The sequence below is a fragment of the Micropterus dolomieu genome, linkage group LG16 (genome assembly GCF_021292245.1).
Source record: "Micropterus dolomieu isolate WLL.071019.BEF.003 ecotype Adirondacks linkage group LG16, ASM2129224v1, whole genome shotgun sequence".
NCBI classification, from domain to species: domain Eukaryota; kingdom Metazoa; phylum Chordata; class Actinopteri; order Centrarchiformes; family Centrarchidae; genus Micropterus; species Micropterus dolomieu.
The window spans coordinates 5,321,154-5,346,642 of NC_060165.1; the positions used below are offsets into that span (position 1 = coordinate 5,321,154).

The 25,489-nt window shown below is 43.4% G+C and overlaps 1 protein-coding gene across 7 annotated transcripts in view; it reads left to right on the plus strand.

The window, feature by feature from the left end:
• nav3 (neuron navigator 3) overlaps nucleotides 1–25,489 on the plus strand; it is a 375,602-nt gene that overhangs the window by 271,917 nt on the left and 78,196 nt on the right. For 6 of the 7 annotated variants that reach the window (XM_046072613.1, XM_046072614.1, XM_046072615.1 and 3 more), the window contains 3 exons: nucleotides 8,851–8,993; nucleotides 16,050–17,202; nucleotides 20,414–20,529. In XM_046072613.1, the coding sequence (XP_045928569.1) occupies nucleotides 8,851–8,993; nucleotides 16,050–17,202; nucleotides 20,414–20,529 (1,412 nt within the window). Of the gene's footprint in view, nucleotides 1–8,850; nucleotides 8,994–11,852; nucleotides 11,907–16,049; nucleotides 17,203–20,413; nucleotides 20,530–25,489 lie in introns of those variants that run through there. The other variant, XM_046072618.1, reaches the window with a different exon arrangement.

The window sequence follows — 25,489 nt, forward strand, 5'->3', positions numbered from 1 at the left end:
GCCTCAAAGCCAGTCCACCTGAGTATTGCACAAGTAAGCAAATGAGTGTTCAGTTAATATTTAGAATAAATATGTCGAAATGTCTAATTTGAAGTGAATCACACCAAAACTAGGACTAACTTTGATCAACATTTTGCAAATGTTAAAAAAAAAAAAATTCCTGCAGAGACTCAAGAGAATAATATTTCGCAGTCATGCCAACATGATTTGACTGACCAGTGACCATTGGAGAGTTCAGTGCATAAACACATCAGTGAGTTCTTTCCCCCGAAAAGATTGCTAGAATCACAAAAAAAAGGAATTTGAGGATCACTGTAAAGTTTTTTCACTGTTTTCACACAACTTGTTTACTTGCACTTAAAGTCTGTTAATATCTGTCCTCAATCTAGCTCTTTTTACTTGAAAGGTGCTGTTATGTGTGATGTGTTCTTTGGGAATAGCCCTTTTACACATCTTGGCAAAGAAGCTGCTACTAAATAAGCTACCAGACTGTTTAATGCCAAGTTCTAGACTGTATCTAGCAGTCAGGGCACCACAGGCTTCACCTGTGCCTGAACACACACATGCACGTAGGGCCACTCACTTTCCTACCATCCCATAAACATAAGCATTTAGTCACTCCTACGTGGTACCGTATGGGGTTGTGCACTAGCACAGTTACACACACCTACCATACTCATTTCATGTGCTCGTATAACAAAAGATCCAGTTATGTACATTTGAGACATTCACCCACAAATCTACCCACACATACTGTACATAGACACCCCAGAGTCCAGTTGTCTGATGCTTGAAGCATTTGTTCCAGCTCAGAGGCAGTGGGAACTGGCGTGTTGGCAAATAATTCCTCTTCAGCCGCCACTGAGCAATGGCAAAAATGCTGCAGGCAGCAGCTTCAGCTCTATGGGTGGTAATCTGCCCTCTCACATCCCTGACAACAAACCTCACTGCTGCTGCTTTGCAGAAATAGTCCTTTAATTCCTACATACATATGATGATCCACACACAGTACAAACAAGAAACTTGTTTTGGAGGTCAGTGAGCAGTGACAGTGTAACCACTCCTCTGTTGCCATCTGATTTGCATTCATAAGAGGCTGGTTGTTGTTTTATTTATTATTGTATTTAATTGCTTTCTTGCCATCTGAAAAGTTATTTTAATCATCCATGAATTGTCTCCTCTCCTACCCCGAAGCAAGCATGTTTTAGCAGCTCTAAAATGGGAAAACAATTGATGTCTCACAGACTGCACTTTCATGTGATGACAAGAGTTTTGGTGTTTTTTATGCTCTTTATGAGACATTCTGCCCGTTAGCCAAAGCTAAAGGAACTATCCTCTAACAGGAACATCTGCACTTTTCACTTGCAGTCACTGATAAAGATTGTTCTTCCATTGTTGAAACATGTCCAATGTGTCTGGTTAGACTCATACTGCCCAGTTGGGGGGTGCATTCTTTGATGTTATGAATGTTCTTTGGTGTTCATACCAGTTAAGTGTGCATTAAAACGCTACATATGAGCTTAGGTCCAAGACAAGAGGCTGCCCTTGTTTTATTTGTTATGCTTAGCTTTCCAAGGATGAGTAATTGATGATTATTGGTAGGGCTGACCCCAAATAGTCGAAGATTCGATGCTTCGCTGGGCGGAGCCTGATTCGACTGTCAATGTCACAGTCGAAGCTTCGCAGCGAAACAAGGATCATGCCATTTTGGCGATATGGAGATGCTCAATGTCTGATTTTACATAGAATCAGAATCAGAAGGAGAAGGATCTTTATTGCCAAGTAGTGTTTTACACATATGAGGAATTTGCTGTGGTGATAAGGTGCTACACGGAGACAAACATTCAGTCAATATAAATAAATCTAGAAATATATAAATATGGAGCTACCAGTTTTCTCCCAATAAGTTAATATACAGCCTATTACAATATACATGTCAATGTTTAATGCTGTAAATTAACATGTTAAAAGAATAAAGCTTTCAATAAATATTTTTAAAGTGTGTGAATAAATCCTAAATTGTAACCCTAACCCTGGGTCGCCAGTGCGCATGTGTAGCCGTAGCGTGTATGTAGTGGCAGTGGAGCAACGGAGCCCCAGCTTCACTGGTGTTGTGCCGAGTTGTCCGCACCTCGCGAGACTTTCGGATAATTGATCACCGTTGATGAGCCACACAAAGAATATTACATCGTTTTTAAACAGCCGGCTACTTGAAATAGACCCACGAGGAACCGCGACGTTGCATGCAGTTGTCGGCAGCATGGAATGCAAGCTAAACTCTGCACGAGACCGGTGTATGTCAGGCGAGAGAGAGGGAGAGAAAAGGGTCTTCAAAAAGCCTCAGTTTAGCTGAAAATTTACCGTGTTGAAAGTTGAATAAGTAGAGACTGCAGCTCTGCAGCAAGATTAAAGCAAAGCAACCGTGGGTAACCCCCCTCCCAGCACAAAAACACACATGATTTGACTATCAGTCGACTATACTACTACTGATTCGACCATGTAAATCCTTAGTCGGGGACAGCCCTAACTGAGTGCCATAATAGAGCTTCTCGTGCATTTCCACACTTCTCACAATAAGTTGCTTCCTCGTGTTGGTACTCATTTATTTCTTATTCCTGATGAAATGCTCTTTGATGAAGACACCTGCACAAAACTAAACTATCATGGCTTTACAGTCTGAATATTCCCCTGGGGTCTCCTCTGCTTATTGTCTGTGCTCTACTGGTGCTACAGGGCACTTGTGTGTACTATTGTGTTACATTATGGCTTTAAAGAACCATACCCGTGTGTCTGCAAGTTTTAGTTCCTTCACTACAAGTTAGCTATACTCTAATACTATACATTTTTGCTGACCAGATTTTAATGCGGGCTTTGCAGATTTAGTTTATTAAACCTAATATACTGTTCAGTTCCCGGCAGCCATTGTTGTACAAATTCAACTAGCAGACTCTCAACACTAACACAAGTTTACAAATCAATGGCTGCTGGGAACAGTAGAAGATATACATTTAAATTTCTAAAACTGGTGTTCACATGGTTTGGAAAACATATTTGTTTATTATTCTAAATGGTATGAAGTACTGGTATGGCCCTTAAAGTTCATCATCTTTGCAGCAGGTGGTGATGTTTGACTGCCTGTTGGCCACCTGTTAGCTTGTGGTATCTTTCTACCATTTTAATGAGCCTGATGTGGCTTTGGCTTTGCCCTGGAGGTAGTGTGAATTCCAGACTGGCTGGACCAGATTTTCTGTAGAAGTTGGCATAATATCGGAAAGGAGCTGGTTGGAATCCCCAGACTCACTGGGAAGAACTTGGCAGGGGAAATGAACAGGATAGCCGGTGTTTGTCCAGTGCCTCTCTTCTTCACCTCACCATCAGGCTTGAGATCCTTTCTGTGTCAGATACGCTTCGCCAAGTCTGTCCTAAAACTAAATCATTGTCCAGAATTTACATCACATTTCCCTCTTGCAGTTCCATTTTGCTGATGTATTATCAAACATGTATTTTGGAAGATGAAAGAATCTGATGATAAAAGGGACTACCTCTGATTTCCATCTGAATTGCCTCAATCTCACCCTCATTTTCCCACTGTTTATCTCTCATTTTCTCTTGTCTGTATTTTCAGCTACAGTATTTTTTTCTCTGTTTCTCTTCTTATCTGCATCTATTTCCCCATTCACTCCCATTCTCTCAAGTCTTTTCCTTTTTATTTCTTTTTCTTTTAATTGTTTGGTCTCTTATTCTCCTCTGTTCTTTCCCTTGTTGATTGTACCAGTGGGAGTGAAAGTCCCTACGGCTACTGTAGCTGTGCACGTGCATGCATGTGTGTTTAAGGGTCATTGAGGTGCTTTTAGTTCTGTTTTGTTGTGAGGTATTTCATTTGAACACCAAAATTTTAAGTGAATCACACCAAAACTAGGACTAGCTCTTTTTTCCTCCCTTTCATTTCCATGCTCTCTTTCTCTTTCTCTCTCTCTCTCTCTCGCTCTCGCTCTCTGTCTTGTGTGGTTGCTACTGTACTAGTCCCTCTGTTTCAGCCCAGTGAGGAGCAGCCTCCTCTCTAGGCTCAGGACCACCTCTGGCAGCAGCTCAGTGCGATCACTCAGGCAGAGCACCAAGTCTCTGCTCTCAGACCTGGATCTGCATCTCTAAACAGTCTCAAGTGTGCTGGTGACGTCACTGTAGATGTACAGTTGTTTTAGGATCTAAGAAATGGAAAGGAGGTTGTAGACACTGGCACATTTACTGCTACTTCTAGATGTCAGTTTTTTTGCACTTGAGCACATTTTGTTGTTGCACAATTGTCTGTATAAAACATAGTTTGCATGGTTCAGCACATGGACTGACTCATTAGGCAGTTTTGCTTTGACTACATGCCGTGCAGGTTGCTTAATCGCTGAGCCGTGCTCTATTTTTCAAGGGAGACACACAAAGTAAACTTCAACTTTTTTTGCAATAATCTACAGTATCTTTCAAGTCCCTCTTCTGTAATAGTAGAAGCTACTAGATGCTTTCTGTGTTTCTTGTTGCATCAGAAAATGCAGCGGATGGTTAGTCTGATAAGCCCTGCAGCTTGAAGCATAATTGTCTTCACTAATATCAGTTGGTGGAGCTGCCTTCCTCTGCAAATGCTGTCCAACAGCAGCTATGTTAAAAGATGAACTGGGAGCATTACCATGGCCAAGTGATAATTGTGTTTTATCCAGTTTTGTGTGGTATGTGAAAACAGTGCTATTTCCTGTATCAATCTGAACCAAGTCATTATCAGAAACACTTTCTGGAAAGGATACTGTAAGCTGAGATGTGGATTGTGCAAAACAGTATCTCTCTGGACTCTCAGTTCTTGTTTTTTATTTGGACTCGTTTTGCTATAAAATAGATTCCAGATCCAGTGATGAGTGCAAGGCCAAAAGGCAGGCATTCCTGACCTACATCTTAAAGTGTAAAAAAGACAATCCAGGGAGATAAAAGACCCAAGTGTTGCTCCCTTCCCATATATTATCACTATTGATTTGGTCATTTAGTGCGACAGTATAAAGTTGACCTGATTTGTTCTCATGGTAAGTGCTATAGTGTAGAAGTAAAAGCAGGAGACATGTATGTAAGTTCATCCAAGCTATTTCTGTTTACCCAAGGAATAATACAGCACTGCAGGCAGTGTAGGGAGATCTCTATCTTAATAATATAAGTTTTTTTGTCCATGCTATGTGTCAATTGGTCCCTCTATTTGTTTAGATGTATTAAATAAAGGCCTTAAAAAAAAAAAAAAGGAATATGTTTTTTTCCACTGGGGTTTTTGACCACGTCAGGATTCCACCCTTTAAAAAAAACCACTCCTCTCCGACATCTCGGCTCCATCTGCGATACAGACGCCGAGTGACATATTCAGCGTAGAGAATCGATTATCTTTGTTAAAGGACATCGCGACAGTTTTCAGGCACGGAGACAGAAAGACACCAAGTTGTTAGAATTCAGGGTTTTTTCTTTCCCACTTATTTTTGACAAATGCCAGGCTATGAATGGAGACTGGATACAGGATAGTCACAGCGTGTAAACTAGCAGTCTAAAGAGTTTGTTAGGGAGAAAAAGAGACGAGATCGTAATGTAAAATGTGATCTTTGGAATCAGATCATAAAAATCAAGTTGTCGTAAATCTCATCATGATCCTTGAAGCAGTTGCAGAGTCTGTTTTTGAAATAACTTACCAATAAACAGATGGGTGAAAGCATCTGGCAAAGTGCATAAAAAATGCAATGTAAAGTTATTGTACAATAACAACAGGTTTTTGATGAGATGATTCTTTTAGCGCCCTCATGGGAGCCGTGAAAATCCTCCAGCTGCAGCATGGCAAATCAACATTTGACACCGGCAGCTTTGACTCTGTCGAGAGAAAAAGATTATGCAAAAGTGTGTTTGTGGATGTCAGACAGTAGAGAGACTGACTGAAAACACAAACCTCCCTGGTAGGTATATGTAAGCTTTATACAGTGTCAGTAGAGGTAAAGAAATGCCTTCTGACTGTATGTAGGAGCATGAGAGGGAGGGAGGACACAAATAAAGAGCCATTATTTGTACCCCACTGTATATTTTCACATACTAGTTCATTTTTCCTCCAATAATGGGTGCTGACTGATCTCACCCGACCTATCATGAAGGAAACATTTGTGTCTTTCTATATTCTGTCACGTAGTTTTGCAATAACTCAAAGTTCACCTCCTCCTTTCATCCTTCTTCCTCAACCCACAGGGAAACACACACTCTGTCTTACAGCACTCTCTTGATCTCTCTCCATCTCACTCACTGACACATACTGAGTGCAGGGTCAGTATTTATGACCACAATGGAAGCACTCTTTCAAATCCAAGTGAGACAAACTTTCTTTGTTTTGCTGTTTGTACTGTATAGAGTTTATACAGCCTACCTTTGTCTGTAGTCGGTCTTCTTGAGTCCACAGTAGACTTCTTTAGACTTGTTCACTCCCAGCAGGGTTTTTATTTCTTCAGGTCTGCCTTAAAAATTTCAGGTGCCTGGATGTACATTGGTCACCTTTTGTTGGGTACGTTGGTTTCCTATTGTCCATATTCTAGGGGGCGGCTGTGGCTCAGGAGGTAGAGCAGGTTGGCCGTTAATCGGAAGGTCGGCGGTTCAATCCTGAAGTGTCCTTGGGCAAGATACTGAACCCCGAATTGCCCCTGGCGGCTATTCCGCCAGTGTATGAGTGAGTGTGAATGTTAGTTTCCGTTTGAGCACTTAGGCTCAGTGTATGAATGTGTGTGACTGGTGAATGCAGATGTAGTGTAAAAGCGCTTTGAGTGGTCGAAAAGACTAGAAAGGCGCTATACAAGTACGGAGCATTTACATATTGGCCATTTTTAAGTAATTTCAATGTAAGTGATGGGGGACAACATCCACATTCAGCTGAAGCTAACAGAGACTTAGGCAGTCCAAATTAGAAAATTATCTCCCAAAGTCATAGTCTTTTTAGTACTGAATTCCATCTTTCTTCATGCTACTGTCTGCAGCTCTGCAAGACAATGCTCGCAGCTTCAGTTAAATTTTCTTCACTGAACGCAGCGTTTTGGTTTTGTCGCCCATTAAATCATTTTACAAAGGGATCTTCCTAGGTAGTATAGAAACAATTACATCAACCAATTGAAGCAGCAAGCAGCAACGAAAAGGCCCGCACACCTTCCTGCATGCCGAGGTGTGTCGCAGTCGGTCGATGCAGCTCTGAATTTTCATGTTTTGGACACTGCACAAAGGAGATCAGTGTCGCTTCCTGTGTCTACAACACCCAATAATTGTACATTATGTTCCAGTAAATCAGATGTAAACTCTAACCTGAAAATTTGATGTAAATCAAATTGAAAGATTGTCAGACAAGGCTTACTTCCTGTTGCCAGTAGGTGGGGCAATAACTACAACTCTCAGATGTCCTGAGGCCGTGACTCTTATGAATCACTGGGGCAGATTGGACAATGTAAACTCGAGTTGAAACAACTTCCTGTTTCGGGATGAACAATGCGTTGCAACCACAACATTTAATAAAAACTCAAAAGCTACACTATTCATCAAGGAATGAATTTGAGATGTGATTAATCTGCTCTGAGTCGTTTGTAAGAATAAACAAAGTACAGAGCCTGTAAATCACAAAAAAAAAAAGAAAATTCAAAATGGCAGACTTCCTGTTGGGTTTAAGGTATGGCTCCAAGAGGCTTTTTTTGAAGTCTTGGGATGATACATCTGCCACAAATATTTTGTACATCTCGGTGAAATGTCAGTCACTGCTCTGGCCCTAATAATGTACATATAGGCATGAGAAAAAACTCCAGACAGTTTTAACTGACGTTTTTGGTTAACATTCTTTCTCATACAGAGAAAAGGGGAGTAGTTAAAAGTTAATAGACGTAATCATTTACCATAGCAACCAGAAATTGACCGGCTGTTTCTGAGTGTTCGCTAAGGATAGTATGCTGTGTTAACATCACTACACTGTAAAGTTTGCTATTAAGTATCAGGCTACGACAAAACAATTTATTTCTGATTTATTTCTGTTCATGGAGGATATTACAAGAAACAGAATCACCACTACTAATGTCACACTGACAATGATGATGATTTCACCAGCTTTAGCTGTACATGTTTTGTCCCTATCCCGAGGCATAACATAAAGCTTACAGGCAGGTTGTCTGCTGGGCCTAAGGCAGGCACATTATGAAGTTCTTACATTTATGTGTTGTGTCCTGAAGAATGGGGTATTTAGAGATATACCTAAACACTACGTAAAATATATGATAAATTGGTTGGCTAGCTCACAACAACGTTTATGGCTTTGATGCTCTGATTTAACAAGGCGCAACAGTTTTGTTTTTAACAAGACATGACTGTGCAACTGCGCAAGCTTGGAGGATGACGTATGACTTGTGGAATTACTATAGTCACCCCTCACCACCCCGTTTTAGCAACTAAGCAACTTTGAGCACAAAATAAAGCTATTTGTCAAAATATATTTGGCGAACTATGTGGGTAATCAACATTGTAAGGAAATGACTCATAAAAACATGAAATAGAAAATCACAGAAATGTCAAAATACACTGGAGGGGGGCTTTACAAAAATATTTGTGTATAGTGTGTATTTAAAACACTGTCTGAGACAATGAAGACCATCAATCTCAAATGGGTGGAGATGATTTTTCTGGCTAAGTAAAACTGTTTTATGCTCCCCCCCCCCCCCCCCCCCCCCCCCCCCCCCCCCCCGCTGACATTTAACTGCCCCCAGAGCAGCTCTGCTTCTATAGAGTTCCAACATGTTATTTTAACATCTCTCTCTTTCACACTGGCCCCTGCAGGTTACCAGGCCCCTCCAGAGTACCTGCTGCAGGCAGCGGGGCATCCAGGAGCCCGGGCTCATCCAACCTCAACCGGCGCAGCCAGAGCTTCAACAGCATCGACAAGAGCAAGCCTCTTCAGTATGCCAGTGGCAACGACAGAGGTAAGGATGGCATATTACTGTGTTTAGTAACACAACGCACACTGTAACACTTTAGAAGCAAAGATGGAGTTGGTAGAAGTTGATAGTAGGAAGGGGCGACCATTTTACATTCTCCATCCCAACCACTTGGTGGCACCACTGACTCAGACAGACAATCCGAGGGCTGCAGAGAAGCCCAGTCCCTCACTGTGCCAGTCTTAACCATTCTGCTGAATCACCCTCGGTTCTTTATTGCAAGTGACTTACAATGGATGCCATTAAGTGGACAAAGTTTCACTGCGTGGCAAGAGCCAGTTGAGAGAAGACCGAAGGGGCAAATTCAGGGAGCCGCTCTGTCAAACATGATGAAGCTAATGAGAGTGATTATGCTTTTGAGAGAAGGGTCTGACAGTAGCTGCAAGTTAGTGTTTTTCTGTTTTTTTAATACATTATTGATTATTCACAAAGGAATAGTTGTTTTAACCGCCTAGTTCTGTTGTGAAGAGTAAAAATACCAGAGGACAATGTTTTAATCAGGTAACACCTCTTCTATTGGCTCAGTCACTGTATTTAAAATAGCTAAAATAGAGTTCCTCTTGGCTCATTCAGAAGATTTATTATGACTTACTGGCTCAAACAGTGATAATAATTAAAACCTATCTCATGGCTCACCGTCATTTTAATAATTTAAACCATCCCTGGGGTGTTTCTGACATTATAATGACAAACCATTGGCTTTGGCTAGCAATATGTACTGTCATAAAATGTTTTCTAATGATATCTTGCTTTTAATCTTAAAGCATTGCTCAGTCACTGATTTAGTCTGCAGAGTTGTGAGGTGAGTGACAGCCATCTCTAAAAAGAAAAAGAAAACTCCAGCAAACTCTCTTTCTCTCTTGCTGTCAATCCTAAAAGTTTGCGCAAGATATACACCCAGCCTTCTGATTTCTCTCTGAAACTTCAGACTCCTCAATGAGATGAAGAATGAAGGCATGTCGAAAGATGATGGAAGGGTGAGGGTGGACAGGGAGTGTGTGATCAAGTGTTTGTTGCGGAAAAGAGAGCCGAGAGGAAGCGGAAATTATTGAGAAACTGATATATGTCTTATACAAGTCTTGTTCTTTTTTCCTTCAGCAAACCCCATTATAAAGGATTCAATCAATCAGTGTATTTTTATTGTTTTGTGAAAATGGTTGGCCCCTTTTCCAATGATACGTCCTTTTTCCGGACCGTTCACACTTTGCAGTTGAGTCCTGCCAGTAGACAAACCTTCAGTTTGCAGAGATAAGTTACCAGGCGTTGGAGCTTCACTGCAGGGGAGATGAAACAGTGTTTTGGTCTAAAGTAAAAGGTGGGAAAAAAGGAAAAATCAATTGTGGGGAAATGTCAGCGATGCAGACAAAACCTTCTGGGCAAAAGCAGGTAACAGAGAGAGCAGAAGACAGAAACGGATACAGGAAGTGTCTGCCACAAGCCATTTTATACATTCTCCTGCATTTATTTTCTCTCACAGAGAGTTTAATTTGGCCGTCATGTTCCATATTCTCTTGTTAAATCTTACATCCTTTTATCTTTATTTTTTGCTTGTGGCTTTAGCTGTGCTGTGAACAGACAACGTGTCCTAAACAGATCAGAATTTTTGCAGTAAGGCTATGTTGGTGTCAGAATTGTAAACAAATAGCCTAAAACATTGAGTTCAGTTCTTAGCGAGGTTTACTTCACCATGAAGGGTCCTCAATACCTTTTCATCAGTCACCAGATTTGTTTGCAGTGCATCGTAGAGCTTAAAAGATGTCACAGAAGGTAGGATTCAGATATAAATCATGTTTTAATGCTGAATTGGGTGGTGATGGTGTAATGGATAAGACACGTGCCTTTGATGTGAGAGACACAATCCCCCACTGTGACCCATCCACCAGTGTGTCCCTGAGCAAGACAGTTAACCCCTAGTTGCTCCAGAGGTGTGCAACCTCTGACATATATAGCAATTGTAAGTCGCTTTGAATAAAAGCATCAGCTAAATGTAAATGTAATGTAATTTACTGACATACATATTTATAACATTATGTTTTGTGTATTTTGGCAGCTAAACATATATACACATATGAGGAGTATCAATGGCTGTAAAAATTGACTTTCTGGATGAATCCGATCACAGATCATTTTATGAGATGAATAAATATAGATAGACGCTTTGTGTTCCACCCCTAATGGTGATTTGTGCCGTGTCCGATCTGTAACTTTTTAAAAAAAATATGCTTATGCTGCTGTGGATAAAGTGAACCGTTGTTTTCTTTCTATACTCACACAGTGAAACTCTGACCAAAGTGAAAGGGAGCTCAAAGGGCACAAAGAGCATTACATCATTCTTGTTGCCATGCAACTATCTAATTAGCTTCAGCCAACTAAACTGAAGCATCAAACGGCATGCTTGTTTTGTTTTGTTTTTTTGTTGTTGTTGCAAGTGAAGTTGGACTGGAAAGTTGGTGATTGCTCTGCTTGTTGTTAGGATTGAGGACGAGGAGGCAATTGTGAAAGCTGAGCTGCCTTCTTCCTCTAGCATGGGGATAATTTATTATCTGTCTGGCAGAGACATAATAGCGGAGAGCATGCAAAGGTTATAAATTCAACTTGGAGTGTGACAGAATGCATCCAAAACATGAGCTGCAGAGTTTGGAAGAGAAGAAAAGGTCAGCACCGCATGACCAGCTGTAAGTTTTTACCTGACCAAGAGACGTTAAGTGTCCGTCCGTGCTTCAGGATTTCAGTTTCCGTGTATTGTTGGTCATGTGGTTGCAAACGTCACATATGTATTGTACATTTGTCAGCAGAAGGTCCACCGCCGCCCAGAAGAAGGGAAATTTCATTCCTCGGCCGCTGAGGCAAAAATAAAGAAAAGAAGAGTCTGTTGCCATGGCGACAAGTCACTGCATGGTAAAAAAAAAAAAAAAAAAAAGTGTGGCGGCGCTGCGATACAGCCTCCGGGGTGGGGAAGGAGGAGCGGGGAGGAGGGAGATCTCTAAAGACGGGGTTAATTGACTGGACACAAGCGGACAAACACACACACAGAATCACACAAATGGTTGGAACCTCTTTCATTTACATTCATAAAGTGCCTTGAGGGCCACTGCGCTATCTCTAAAGATGAGGGGTAATACAAAGGGCACACACACACACACACACACACACACACACACACACACACACACATAAACACAGGAAGAGTTCTCTCATTCATGTTTATGTCAATATCACGTGGCTGTCTAGACACACACACACACACACACACACACACACAAAAAGATGCAAAATGAAGGTGTCGTTTCTTTTCACAAGCTGATGTGTTCGTTTATCTGGTGAGTATCTATTAGTTAAAACTAACCCAAGTGTAGCCGGGGTTACTGGGCTGAGATCAGAACCTTCTGCATTCCGACTATATCTTGGCTTTCTAACCTGCTAGCTCATTACAGTAGAACAGGAGAGTGGCTGTCAGTTCATTGCCCTTTTCAAACATGCAGAAACAATGTTCATATAAAGGCAAGGGGAGGTTTTGCTCTGGCACAAATGCACTGTCCCCATGTACACTTTCGAAGCACACACTCTTAGAAATATGACGCACACCTAATCAGTTTTCAGGAGGGGAAGATGAAAAGTGTCATTGGCCACACTTTCTATGGCATATTAAATAATTAAATACAGCTTATGATATGTTTTACCTAAACGTTGCCTAAATTCATTTATGGCTTTATATTTATTGATGCTTTGGTTGCAAAATTGATGACCAATATGTTTTGGTAGCCAGCTGTCTTTGTTGGATTGTTTCCTTTAAAGAGGTGGTATTATCCTTTTTGGCTTTTCATCTCTCCTTTATTGAGTTATATATCTTTTTGGGCATGTAATAGGTTTGCAGTGCTTGCAAGTGAAAAAGCACAAAGTCCGACCTAAAGGGAGTTCCCATCTCCCACAGAAAACACTGCTCTGAACTGCCTGAAAACAGCTCGTTTGTAGTCCTGCCTTTTCTTATGCTTTATTGTGACATCACTAGAAAACACGCGTCATAATGCCCACCAAGCGGCTAGTCCGACACGCCCTCGAAAACACCGGTGGAAAAACACTGTGAGCTGCAGCACACAGTGACAAGACGTCCACCTGCTGCTTCTCCTCTCCCTTCCAAACATTAGCCACCCTCCAGGCAGTCAATGGACATCAAGTTGTTACTCACCACTCTGAAACTCTTGCTCCAGTCCATGTTGCTAAGCTGGTAAGGGGAACATATACAGCTGAACCAAAGCCGTGTTTACCGGCTCCTCAGGACCCGCCCTACTCTGCTTCTGATTGGCTAGTAGTCCCTAACTAGGAACTGTGCATGTGCAACTCCCAACAAAGATCTTGTAGAGGTGAGATGTATCACTCCATAGCTAAAACGAAGCATTCAACACACAGGGTGAAAAGAGGAGCCTCAGCAATGTGCAAAATGACAAAAATGTGGTGTTTTTTGAAAATGAAACCATGTAAACCTGCTCTGGTACAACCCCTAAATAAAATGATGAACCTGAAAATGAGCATAACATGACCACGTTAATGTTTTCAGCAAGATGACTGCCATCAGCCCTAGCCATTATTAGACATTTTACGGTTGGGTGGTATAGTTAATGTTATACAGCACAGTGTAAAGAAAAGTCTCTGTTAGAGCCTGACAAATTGCACTTTTCACTCTGTATCTGACACAGTGTACTGAGGCGTTATGTTTTAAGGTTTTAGAGCATGTTGTCAGAAGTGTAAGCCGGTTAAAGTCTCTTGGCCACAGCTGAAGCTGAACACCCCCCCCCCCGTCTGCTTTAAGGGGCTTTAAACTGCAGACGGGAGGTGACTCACAGCCCTGCTCACTGTGCTGACTGACAGCCAGACAGACATTCAGTCTAATAGTGCATAACCCTTCATGCTGTCACTCCGTCACCTTCCTCTCTTTATATCCTGCCCTATGTCTAATTCTTTGTTTCCTTTTGCTTTCTATTTATCTGCCTCTCTTTCCCTCTGAACTGACCTCAAACTCCAGAAGAAGATGCATTTCTGTCTGTGCCTGCCTGCCCACTTTCGGTTCTGTCCATCATCCTTAAATACTATATTTATCTGTCAGACAGTAGATCTTGCATGAGGTAGGGAGGTCAGGGAGGGAAAGAGAAGCGCTAATGGTCGGAGTATCAACCAGCCAGGAAAGGGGGCTGTGTGTAAAGGTCGATGCTCGGCGGCGGACGCTGTAACATTTGTTTTACACGTATGATGGATGGTTTATGTGCTCTGTGTGTATGTGTGTGTGGTTTTTGCTGAGCACGTTATATTTTCCCAGCAACATTAGACTGAAAATCGGGTGGAAGTAAACACCATTTGTAATGCAGCAATCAATGCCAGTGAATGTGATAAGTGGTGAAAACAGAAAATAATGTCTTTAAAATGGTTTGAAAAAATTCATTTAAGAGCCTTCTTTGATGCTTTTTTATCATATTGATTACATGATGATTTGTAAGTGGTTTTCATAATCTTTAATCTTTAAATATAATAAAGCCTTTCACATTGTCTTTATAGTGTATGTCAGTGAGTTTTACTAGTGACTTATTTTAATTCATTTATATGTACTAAATAGTTTCCCTGTGGAGTTTTCTTGTAAACAAACCACTCTAAAAATCATTGTTCCAATGTGCTACTAGAGATCAAAAATCTCCACACGCTACATTTAACCAGATGTTTCCAGCAGCTCTGAGTTTGTTAGCTTCAGTTCAAAAGCTTCAGCGATTTTGGTTTTGATGTGAGTCCCTCAAAGAGCAAGGGTCTAGGGCTGCCAATTTTTCTACCAATGTTGAACAATCACACCGGCCAAAATCCCTGGATGCGAGGCAGACACCAATTTCCACACCCACTGCACCCTCAATATGGGGGACATATTCTGAGTTGAGCTTGCAGCACTGACTTTTTCCCATGTGGAAAAGCTCACATTCTGCATGTATAACGCAAGTGAATACGGTACAATCTCAGAATAATTCTAGGAAAAGGCAGAAAATGACCGACTTAAAAATGTTCAGGGAAAGCTGCTTCACCAAAACAGTGAATTATAAATAACTGCTCAAACCCCTGCAACCTATTGTTCATCAGAGACTGATGTTTAACAGTGAATCTGGGGGTGGACGGTTTCCTTTCAGAAGGAAATTCTCCATCCATGTGAACAGGTGGTGCTGGTGTGATCTCTTTTGTTGTCACGGCTACAACGCGGTGACTTGTCCGTTATAACCACTGTTATCCACCTGCAAACGTGCTGTGACAGGCCTCTACAGAAGTGTAAATCAGGGGGTGGGAGACTGAACAGGAAGGTACAGCACACTTGAGTGCAAACTCCTTCAAGACACCAGTGTAATAATAACAGTAGATTTTTTTACTTTTCCTGCTGTTGATATACTACCACCTGGGAATAAGCTCTCAATGTTTTTTTTACTTTTACTCAACACTGAAATCCTCTAAAAGTTTCCTGTTTTTGCTTGACTTTTGAGCTGAACGTGTTTGAAACCATAGAGGAAGGCAGCACAGACATAATTCACTATTCAGCTGTGACTTTGGAATATGCTGTTTCTGATGTCAAATAAATCCAGGAGGACTGTGAAAGTGTCATAATCCGAACTTGAATGTTTGCTCCAACTGTTTTGGTTTGCTTTGGAAATCACTCACATGTGTCAGCCACTTCAGTCAACTTCAGGAAATACTACTGCTATGTAAACATGTTCCAAAATTAGATATCATCTATCTTATATACTTTTACATACATTTACACCGTACATGCTTGATCCCCTATATTTTAAGGAACTCCATGTAATCAATGTTTCCAAAGTGGATTTAATTTATGGTTATGTAATAGTCTATAATGGTCAAAATATGCACATTGGTATCTTTATAAAATTGAACCTTTTGATCAAATCAAAATGGTTGAATATGATTATAAATTTAACAGCTGGACCATGGTAAATGTTTTAATTTACCAAATATACACTTTGAAATAATCATCCTTTCTGTTTTTCTCTTTCTCTGGTTCAGAAGCGGTGAGGGGTATCCCGGCACCCGGCGGGATGAATGGGAGCAGTATTGGTGGGACGGTTCCCACCAGCCTCAGCGGGCAGCAGCTGGCCTCTGCCATCCCCTCACCCACCGCAGGCAAGTCCTGGCGCAGCAAGTCCATGAACCTCAAGCACAGTGCCACTTCGTCCATGCTGGCAAGCCCCACGAACTCACCGTCCCCCACCCATTCACCCCAGGGCTCTGAAGGCCTCCTGCCGCATGGAAGCGATGGGTCTAAAGTCGGGTCCACTGGCGGTGGTGGATCCCAGAGGTCCATGCTGGAGAAGTTCCGCCTCATTAACCCTAGATCTGCTTCACGAGCGTCACCGTCTGTGGCCGAGATGGCTCTGCAGGAGGAGGATGACCTGTCGGAGTACGGTGAGGATGGATTGACGCCGATGGGGCCGATGTGCAGCAGTGGCAGTAGCAGTGCTTCGGCCAAGCAAATGCCCACCAAGGCACCTGCATCGTCCCTCACTGCACCAAGCAAGACATCCTCCTCTTCCTCCCCCTCCTCTTCATTTTCAAAAGCGTCTGCCAATGGCAGCAGGTCCATGGCCCAGTCCAAAGACAAGGAGGACAAAAGCAAGTTTGGGAAATCTTCTAAGGACAGCTCTCCAGCCAAAGAGGAGCGCGAGTCATATACTGACTCCACCAAGAAGACCTCCAAAATTGCCAGCCTCATCCCCAAGGGAGGGAAGCCATCATCTGGAAAGAAAGATGGCGGCGCCTCCTCAGCTTCCACTGGCATCCCAAAGCCAGGACTTAAAGCTCCCTCTACCACGACGTCCAAGCCTCAGACTCAGTCGCAGAGTCAAAGCCAGGCGGCCTTAAACAGCAGCGGCAACATGCGGGGTGGAGAGGGGGAGAGGGCCAAGCTGACGAAAGGAGGGCAGGGTGGGAGTTTCTACATACAGCGCTCCATTGGGGGCCCAGAGGGCAAAAGGACCAGCATGACCTCCTCCACCAGCACCTCAGCCCTGTCTGGGTCCAGTGGGATGCTGGGAGGAGGAGGGGTTGGAGGAGTAGGGGGAGGAGGAGGAGCGCTTGGAGGGAACGGAGTCGTTCAGCTTCCTCAGCAGCAGCAGCACAACCACCCAAATACTGCCACTGTGGCCCCCTTCATGTACAGGTGAGATGTGTGTGTGTGTGTGTGTGTGTGTGTGTGTGTGTGTGTACTATAGTACTTAGGAAGCTAAACTAAGCAAAGCTGTGTCTCCCACACATTTTTCCCCAGAGAGAGGTGAATATATTGACCCTGTCACACCTGCACACACTCAGACACAGTGTATGCACTCACATACACTCCATGAATTCCTGGAACACTCTCAGTGATCAGCTGGCGCTCCCCAGTGTGCATCCTGCTCTCACCTCCACATGTCTTCACAGCCATTACAGAACAAGTTGCCAAAGCCTGTGTTTAACATTCTGGGTTTCATCTTGATGTGAGAATCCAGGCTCAGGAACCCTCTCCCTCCTCTTCATTCAACCAGTGTTGTTGTGATGCATGCAGCTGATGCTTGGCTCCCTGACGTTACAGCCATCAGAGGTGCAGGAAGTGGGTAAATCTGCCCAGCAGCCCACCCGATTTTCTCTTACAACAGCAGAGGTAATCCTGGGAGAAAAATGGAGGAGCTGCCAAAGTCTCTGAGATGCCTTTGTGCTTGGAGAGAAAGAGAATTAGGAATCCCATTAAACAAGACTTAATCCTTCACCCCTTCTCCCCCCCATCTTCCTCCACCGTTGTGCACAGTCAGCCCAGCCACATTCAGGGATGCCTCTTTCGAGCATTAGCATTACTTTAATCCCACACATTTAGCAAGCTAAAACTGCTGCGGCTATCAGTCCTGGGCAGATAGCGAGTGATAGTCAGTTTTAAAGAAGGGAGCCAGAACTGAAACTGTAGAAGCACAGACGGCCCACTCAGTGAGCAAAAAGTAGAGATAAAGTGTAGAAAGTGTACCATCTGTGATGTCACCCACAGGTTTCTGAAGGAACATTTTGAAGCCTGGTCTAGAGTTTACCACTTGCTGCCATTTGTGTCAGTAACTGGCGCAAAAAAATTCCAAATTTGGCCATAGCACTTGGAGTTGAGATGGAAAAAGCAAGCTGCAACCACTACAGCTCCTCCCAACATACCATACATTTTTTTTCAAAATCACCAGCAAAAACACATTAATAGACCATTACTTCATCACACAAGTTTTCTTACTCACTTCAGTACAGTTTAAGTTTCTAGTGGCCATTAGAAACCAAATATCAACAATAATGTCTGATTATTGATATTTGAAACTGTAAAGTATCTGACGTGAGTTGGTCAGCTGGGCCAATGGATAGTTTGGCTGTTGACGGCTCCACTTTTTCACATTGGTCACATCAGGAAGTGGCACAGTTTTTTTCTGTACTGGGTCGTTTACTCCCCCCTGGTGTGGAAAAACTCTCTGAGAAAGCAAGCTTGCTAACAGACATCATATCAATCATCAATGTTGTGCCGATAAAAAGTATTTTGTGCAGATTTACTTCACCTCAATGAGGGATTCCACAGATCACTGGACTGCATTGAAATAAATGGATTTGGTGCCTTGCGCTACACATTGAACCAAAGAGGGTATGAAAGCCCTGGTTGTGTTAGCACCTTGTTCTTGCCTTTGAAGTACCATGCAGATTCGTGTCAACCCTCTTCCTTTTTCCTCTGTGCCAAGATATTTCCTTGCGAGGATGTTTCTGAAGCCTCCGTCTTCGTCCTCCTTTTCTCTAGCTACAAATGTTCTTCCTCACCAGCATGCAGACAGTAAGCGCAAAGGCCCCCCGCTGTGCTGCAATTTACCATTATTTTCAGCCCAATTAGGCATCTTTGTCTTGTGAGGTTTCTCTTTCTACACCCACTTCAAGTCGTTGCCTCTGCCAAGTCTTAATAGACCAGTGTGTTTGTAGGACTTTGCTGCAGTTAGTGTGCAGGATTGATTTGTGTCTCCTTCCCCCCCCCAAACACAAAGTGTTTGCAATGCCATTAACCGTATCCTCCTGTGTCCTCCTCTGCTTCCATAACCTCAGCTGACCCGAGTTCAGAAACAGAATCAGCAACGATGGAAAATCTAAAGTGATATTTACAAGTTAATGAAACAACAAACGGACATGCTTTCACAAAATTGCTACAGTTTGAATCATAGTGTGAGTAACCAGGAATAAAGAATAGCAAAACATTGAAAACAGGCTTTACCTAAATCTTATTAGTAAAGTTACCCTTCCCATTAAAAGTGGCAGGCTTAATTTTTAATAAATCATTATTTGTTACTGCAGCAGTCACCTTTTCTCCACATATCTGCTTTCTTATTTTGGGCCCACATTGTTGTGTGCAGCGGCGGCGGAGAATATCGGGGAATGTGTCTGTGAATCCAATGAGGTGAGGGAAGCTTGCAGGAAAAGATGGGAAAAGCTTTTTCACATGATCTGAAGTCACAGGCTGATGCTGCTGTCGCAACTGGAAGCCAGGTTTTATCTGCAGCTCTGCAGGTGGTGGTGGTGGTCCCCGGAGTGTGTTGTCTAGATGGGAGGGATTGAATACTATACAGGAGCTAGTTCTCAGAGCTGCCTGCGTGTTTCTGTATGCAAGCGTTATGTGCTTGAAAGTGCTATGCATGCTTTCCATTGTGTGCGTGTGTTCCTGTCAGTGTGCATTTTCTTGTGTTTGTCTGTTCATGACTGTTAGCACATATGCAGTTTTGTGTTTTCTTGCCGTTTGCTGTGCGCTCATGTGTGTAGGATTGTTATCTCACAAAGTGTGTTGGACGCTCTCCTTGTTTCTTCAGATCGGCAAACAAAACAGTGGAGCATGATGCTCACGGTTGAGGAGGAGAGGCATATGCACACAAACACATACTTCATGCATGCACACACACACACACACACAATCAGAGGCATTCCCAGAAAACACCTCATCAGAGGCCATCCCCTCCTCCCGTTAGAGGTGTCCATCTTAAGACCAAAACTGTCTTAAAGTCTTTTCTTGTTTAACATCGCAGAAACACAGATGACAGACTGGATGCGAAGGAGGGAAGACTCTGGCTGCTGATCTAAATCACAGTTACTAGTCTTTTCAACCCATACATTCCAGCAATCAGAATGTTAAGATTATGTTAAAATGTTTTGTTTTGAAGGAGGGAAATAGGGACTGGTTAAATCTGTTAACATGTTATGTAATGTATTACCATGGCAAATGTTAACTCTCCCCCCACGGTTGCTATGAAATGACTATAGTGGTTGTAGTTGAACTTGAGTTGACCAGATATTTCAGCCTGTCTTTATATATCTGTCGTGTGTAATTTATTTCTTTGTGCCCTTAGGACATTCTCAGAAAATGACTGCACCATGGTGGCCCCAGCCGACCCCTGCCTCAGCCCCACCAAGGGAGAGCTGGTCTACAGCAAGACAGCCAAACAGTGCCTGGAGGAGATATCAGGTACAGAAGGTCAACACACATGCTGTGGGCTCTGCATATATGATATTTCTCTGTGTGGGCGTGTGAACGTGCACATGCCTCTGTGCATTAACATTTGTCTATTGGCCGTATAGGTTGTCTGTGCAAGCAGCTTATTCACATTCACACATTCACATTCATGTTTGTTGTTAAACAGCGACCCCTAGTGGCTGTAGTAATAATGAGGAGGAAGGCAGGTGAAGTAGTGGAAAGAGCGACAAAGTCCACGTAGGAGGAGGCTGTGGTGGACGGATGGGTAAAGAACTGGACTTTCATCCAAGAGGCCGCGGTTCGTATCCTGTGTGAAACCAAAAACCAATGGTGACGTGCTAAGTTATTTCACCAAAAGTCAAGCACAGCAGTTTTACCCCAACTTAGTTACGTTAGATGACTTATTTATTTCAGCCCAATCCATGATCTTTCCCTTAACATAACCAAGTAGTTTTTCTGCCTAAGCCTAACCAAACTACGACCGTTTCAAAACTTTAACCACGTGTCTAATCACTGGCGAATTACCTTTTCTGTCGTTTAGGTATGAGGAGGTGTTGCAGAGGGCATGTTGATATTTACCCAGTGTTGACCTGACTGTTGCTGTAATGCTGTTCTGCATTGTGAGAGGAATTGTTCAGACGATGCATTTACCCTCTTTGGGAAATAGAAAATCGGTTTAGCTTACATTAAGACTGTTGTATTACATTATGGATTAGCTGCTGCAGGGGGTGTTAATGGAGGATAGTTAAAGGGTAGGTGCAGGATGTGGGAGTTTTAGAAGGCTACTGCTGTGTAGCGTGCTGTACTGGTGTCATGCAGTTGTTGTGTGAGTGTGTTCTCGGTGAGTGTGCTTACTGGGGGGATTCCTGCTCCGTGCTTGTTTCATGTAGCAAATGTCAGCGCTGACAGCCGGACACAGGGAGCATCTGCAGCCCGTTGCTTGCATCCCTGCAGGCTAACATCATCTGTTACAATCCCTGTGTTGCATCACAACCAATCATGTGACACATTGGCATCAGAACATACTCACCACTTATTGTTTTCAGCCTCAGAGGGATGACTTTATGCTGTTAGTTATTTGGAGACATGGATGGACTTCACACATAAACCACATGGAAAACTGGGTATAGTAGGAGTTTTAAGCCTTTAGGATACAGAGTAATTGATTTGATAAAGGTAAGAGGTTGAAATCACTCAGAAACAGGAACACATTCCCTTCAATTGGGTTCATTCTGTATATATTTGAAGTGTATGATCCTCTTCAACTACACCGAAAACTGCTGGTTAAAATTAAATCGTACTGTTGGTTTGCAAAGAGGGAAGACTGCCAGCGTCTTTATTGTCCTTTAATTACAGCCAGTGGACATCTGTGCAATTGAGCTTCTGCAGCTGAGAGGTCAGGTTCGAGGGACATTTGACCAGTTTAAAAGGAGTTTCTAACCACAAACTTAAATTCCTGACAAGGAGCAGGATGAGACGTTAAAAGCAGGCAACACATCATCAAAACACAAGCTGTTTCCACGGAGAAAATTCCATTGTTTCAATTGGATTTTGCCATTTGCAAAAGAAGACTTCAGTGTCACAACTCTGTGCATCCCATTTTACATTACTGATTTGTGCCTATAATTCATCAGTCAAAATTTCTGTGTCTGACTGTGTGTTTAGGGTGCTAAATCTTTGATGAATTCCACTTGATTCAAATGGTGTAGATCTTAATTTGGAATGAAACTCTATCCGAGGTCGAACTGGATGATAAATCAAACGGCTAACTTGATGAAAAATAAGATGTCAAGTTCAAACCGCCTATAAAGCCCAGCGTGCACAAACAACAGCGCGTGATTACGGGTTTGGGGATGTCAAGTTGGCAGGGACATTCCAAACATTTTGCTTTGGTCGCGGCTTTTCCGAAGCCCCTCATTTGAAGGATAAAGTTAGCCTGCACAGCTGACCATTCCCTTTGTTTGGGGTCCATTTCAAACACTTGCTTTTTGTTGTCACACATTTCATGGTCGTTTCACATCCTTCGGTTTTTTTCCGACTCTTTCTCCAAAGAGGGGCAGAAATGAGTCTCTGAGAACAAAGTTCAAGCGTACGCACACCGCAAACACCACATGACAAGCCTACTCATTTTACATATACAGACTGTCAGATGTGACAATATCCACACATCAAACAAGCACTATATAACTATATAGAACTACATAAAATACTTTTACTATTAATTTACTTTACTTTTTTTTTTATAAATTACTATTAATTTTATCTGTCTGTTCATTTTTGCTGCAGATGGGTCACTCACAGTGTAAATACACAATTCCATAAACCTTGATTATGTTTTTCTGAGGCAACAGTCCCTATTATGGTGGTGTGAAAAAGTGTTTGCCCCCTTCCTGATTTCTTTTTTTTTTTTTTTTTGCATGTTTATCACACTGAAATGTTTCAGATCAGCAAACAAATTGAATCAAACAGCATGATGTCTAGCTTTTGAGGATCTTTTGGTCTACTTCACTTTGTCAGGCAGGTCCTATTTAAGTGATTTCTTGATTGAGAACAGGTGTGGCAGTAATCAGGCCTGGGTGTGGCTAGAGAAATTGAACTCAGCTTTCCAAAGATGTGATAAACCACAGTTGATTTATGTTTTAACAGCGGGGGGGGGGGCAATCACTTTCACACAGGGCCAGGTAGGTTTGGATTTTCCCCGCATGATAATAAAAACCTTCACTTAAAAACTGCATTATGTTTACTTGTGTTATCTTTGTCTAATATTTCAATTTGTTTGATGATCTGGAACATTTCAGTGTGACAAACATGCAACAAAAAAAAAGGAAATCAGGAAGGGGGCAAATACTTTTTCACACCACTGTAACTATTGGTAACTAGGATTAAAATGTGTGGAAGACAGCTGTGACTAATATGGACAGAGCTAATAAAGCTACCATTGATTGATGGGGATGTGTTGGTTCTGTGGTCTCATTGTTGAGTCACGATAAGCTGCGGGCTCACTGTTTTAGCTCCTCAAGATAGCATTTAATTAAGTCAGGCGGTCAGCGTGGTGCAGCAGAGGCTGCAAGCTTACAGGTGCACTGTCCAAACAACTCACTGTCACACTGTGAGGGAAAGATGGAGAGACAGAAAGAGAGAGTGAAAGATAATGAGGAATAAGGAGAAAAGATATGGCTGGGAGGAGGAGGAGGGGTTAGGGGTTTAGTTAACAGAAAGTGAGAGAACTAGAGGATTAGGAGAAAATGAGGGTGGTAAACACAGAGAAGGAGGGCTAAGGGAGAGAGAGAGAGAGAGAGCGTACTGCAGGCTGCATGCTGGAATGAACAAGCAGACTATGTGAGCCTGTTCGCCGGCTTCACCGCCCGTTCATTCTCTGCTGTGAGGAGAGAAGGACCGTCAGAGAGTCAGAGGGGAGGCAGAAGAAGTGTGGCAGTGAGGTGGTAATTAATGGAGATACAGAAGGTGGAGGGAGAGAGATAAGAGTGAAGGGGAAAGAGACTGTCATTTAATAGGGGGATAGATAAAGGGAGTGTGAGCGCAGAAGGCAGGGAGGATGTGCTAGTGAGGGAGATGTAGCGACTCGTTCATCCACGCCCCTGACTGTGGTGGAGGAGGAGAAAGGAGCCAAGAAGACAGAGAGAAAGCATGAGGACAGGAGACGGAGTGGTGGAAATAAGTGCTTGATTCTGGCTCAGCGTCTGACCATGAGTATGGGCTGGCTCAAGGATGGATCTGGATTCTACCTACATGCCTGAGAGGGAGCTTTTCTCTCCGCTCTTCGCCCAGTGCTTGCTTTCTCTCCAGACCTCTGAATCCTGGACCTCAGTCGGGAGGCGTGGGACGCGGGGACACATCTCTCTGCCTTCTCCGTCCACCGGTTCCTCCCTCCCTCCATCTGCTCTCTCAGTCACAGCGCAGCCAAAATGGGAAACAGAGAGCCATGCACAGGTAGATCCACTTGCGTGTATAGTTTCACCCACTGAGCCACCAGAGGCTGGAAAGGTAAGCCGAGAAAAGGGAGGGGGGCTGTGAGCAGAGATGAAGAGAGGAGCAGAGTTCTCGGTGTATCAGGGGGGCAGCCCAGCTCGACGCCCCCCCCAGCCTCTCCCCGACAACCTCAACCTGCGGATCAAGCAGCGTTCGCTCACAAACCTGACCCTGCTCAGTGATGGCGAGCAGCGGGTTTACTCCTTTGAGCTTGGAGAGCCATCGCCTCATTTTTCGCAACCTCAGAACTCTTCACTGTACTCATCCCCCACACAGCGGGCAGGAGGCAGCCTGCAGGGAAGCCCTAGAAAGGAGGCGGTCACAAGGGGCGGAGGTGTGCGGGGCACAAGAGCTCGATCCCTGTCCCTCTCCCTCACCAAGGTGCTCTCGCAGTCAGAACACTCCCTCATCCCGGTCCCTTGGCGATGCACGGGCGCAGGCGGGCGGCCACAGCGGGCGTCATACAGCGGCCACCCACGGACTGAGCCAGCTCGGACGTCCAGGGAGGAAGGGGGAACAGATGAAGACGGCAGCAGCGGGCGTTCAGACGAGGAGCCGGCAGCGGGCAGGGGCGGTGGGAAACGGGGTGGCAAGGAGAAAGACGGCGGGTATTGGGCAGAGGAAGAGGTTTCAGGGGGAGGTCCTCGTGAGGGAACGGCTCAGCTGGATAAGGAGGTGATCCTCACCATGCTGGGCGACCTGGAGCAGGTGCTGCACACACAACCCCGCCCACGTAAGTCAACACAGCCAGCCAAGTCCGGGAAATGAGCATGAATGTAGAAGGCATTGCATACTATAGACTCAAATACTTTGGGGATTACATTCCTCCAACATGAAAGGATTACTGTGACAACGCCACAAATTGGAAACTTTGTAGATGAAGTAAAAGAACTTATGTTTAAAAATGCAAACCTGAGCAGAACATGGGAATGTCAGAGCAGAAAAAAAAGCCTTCAATAAG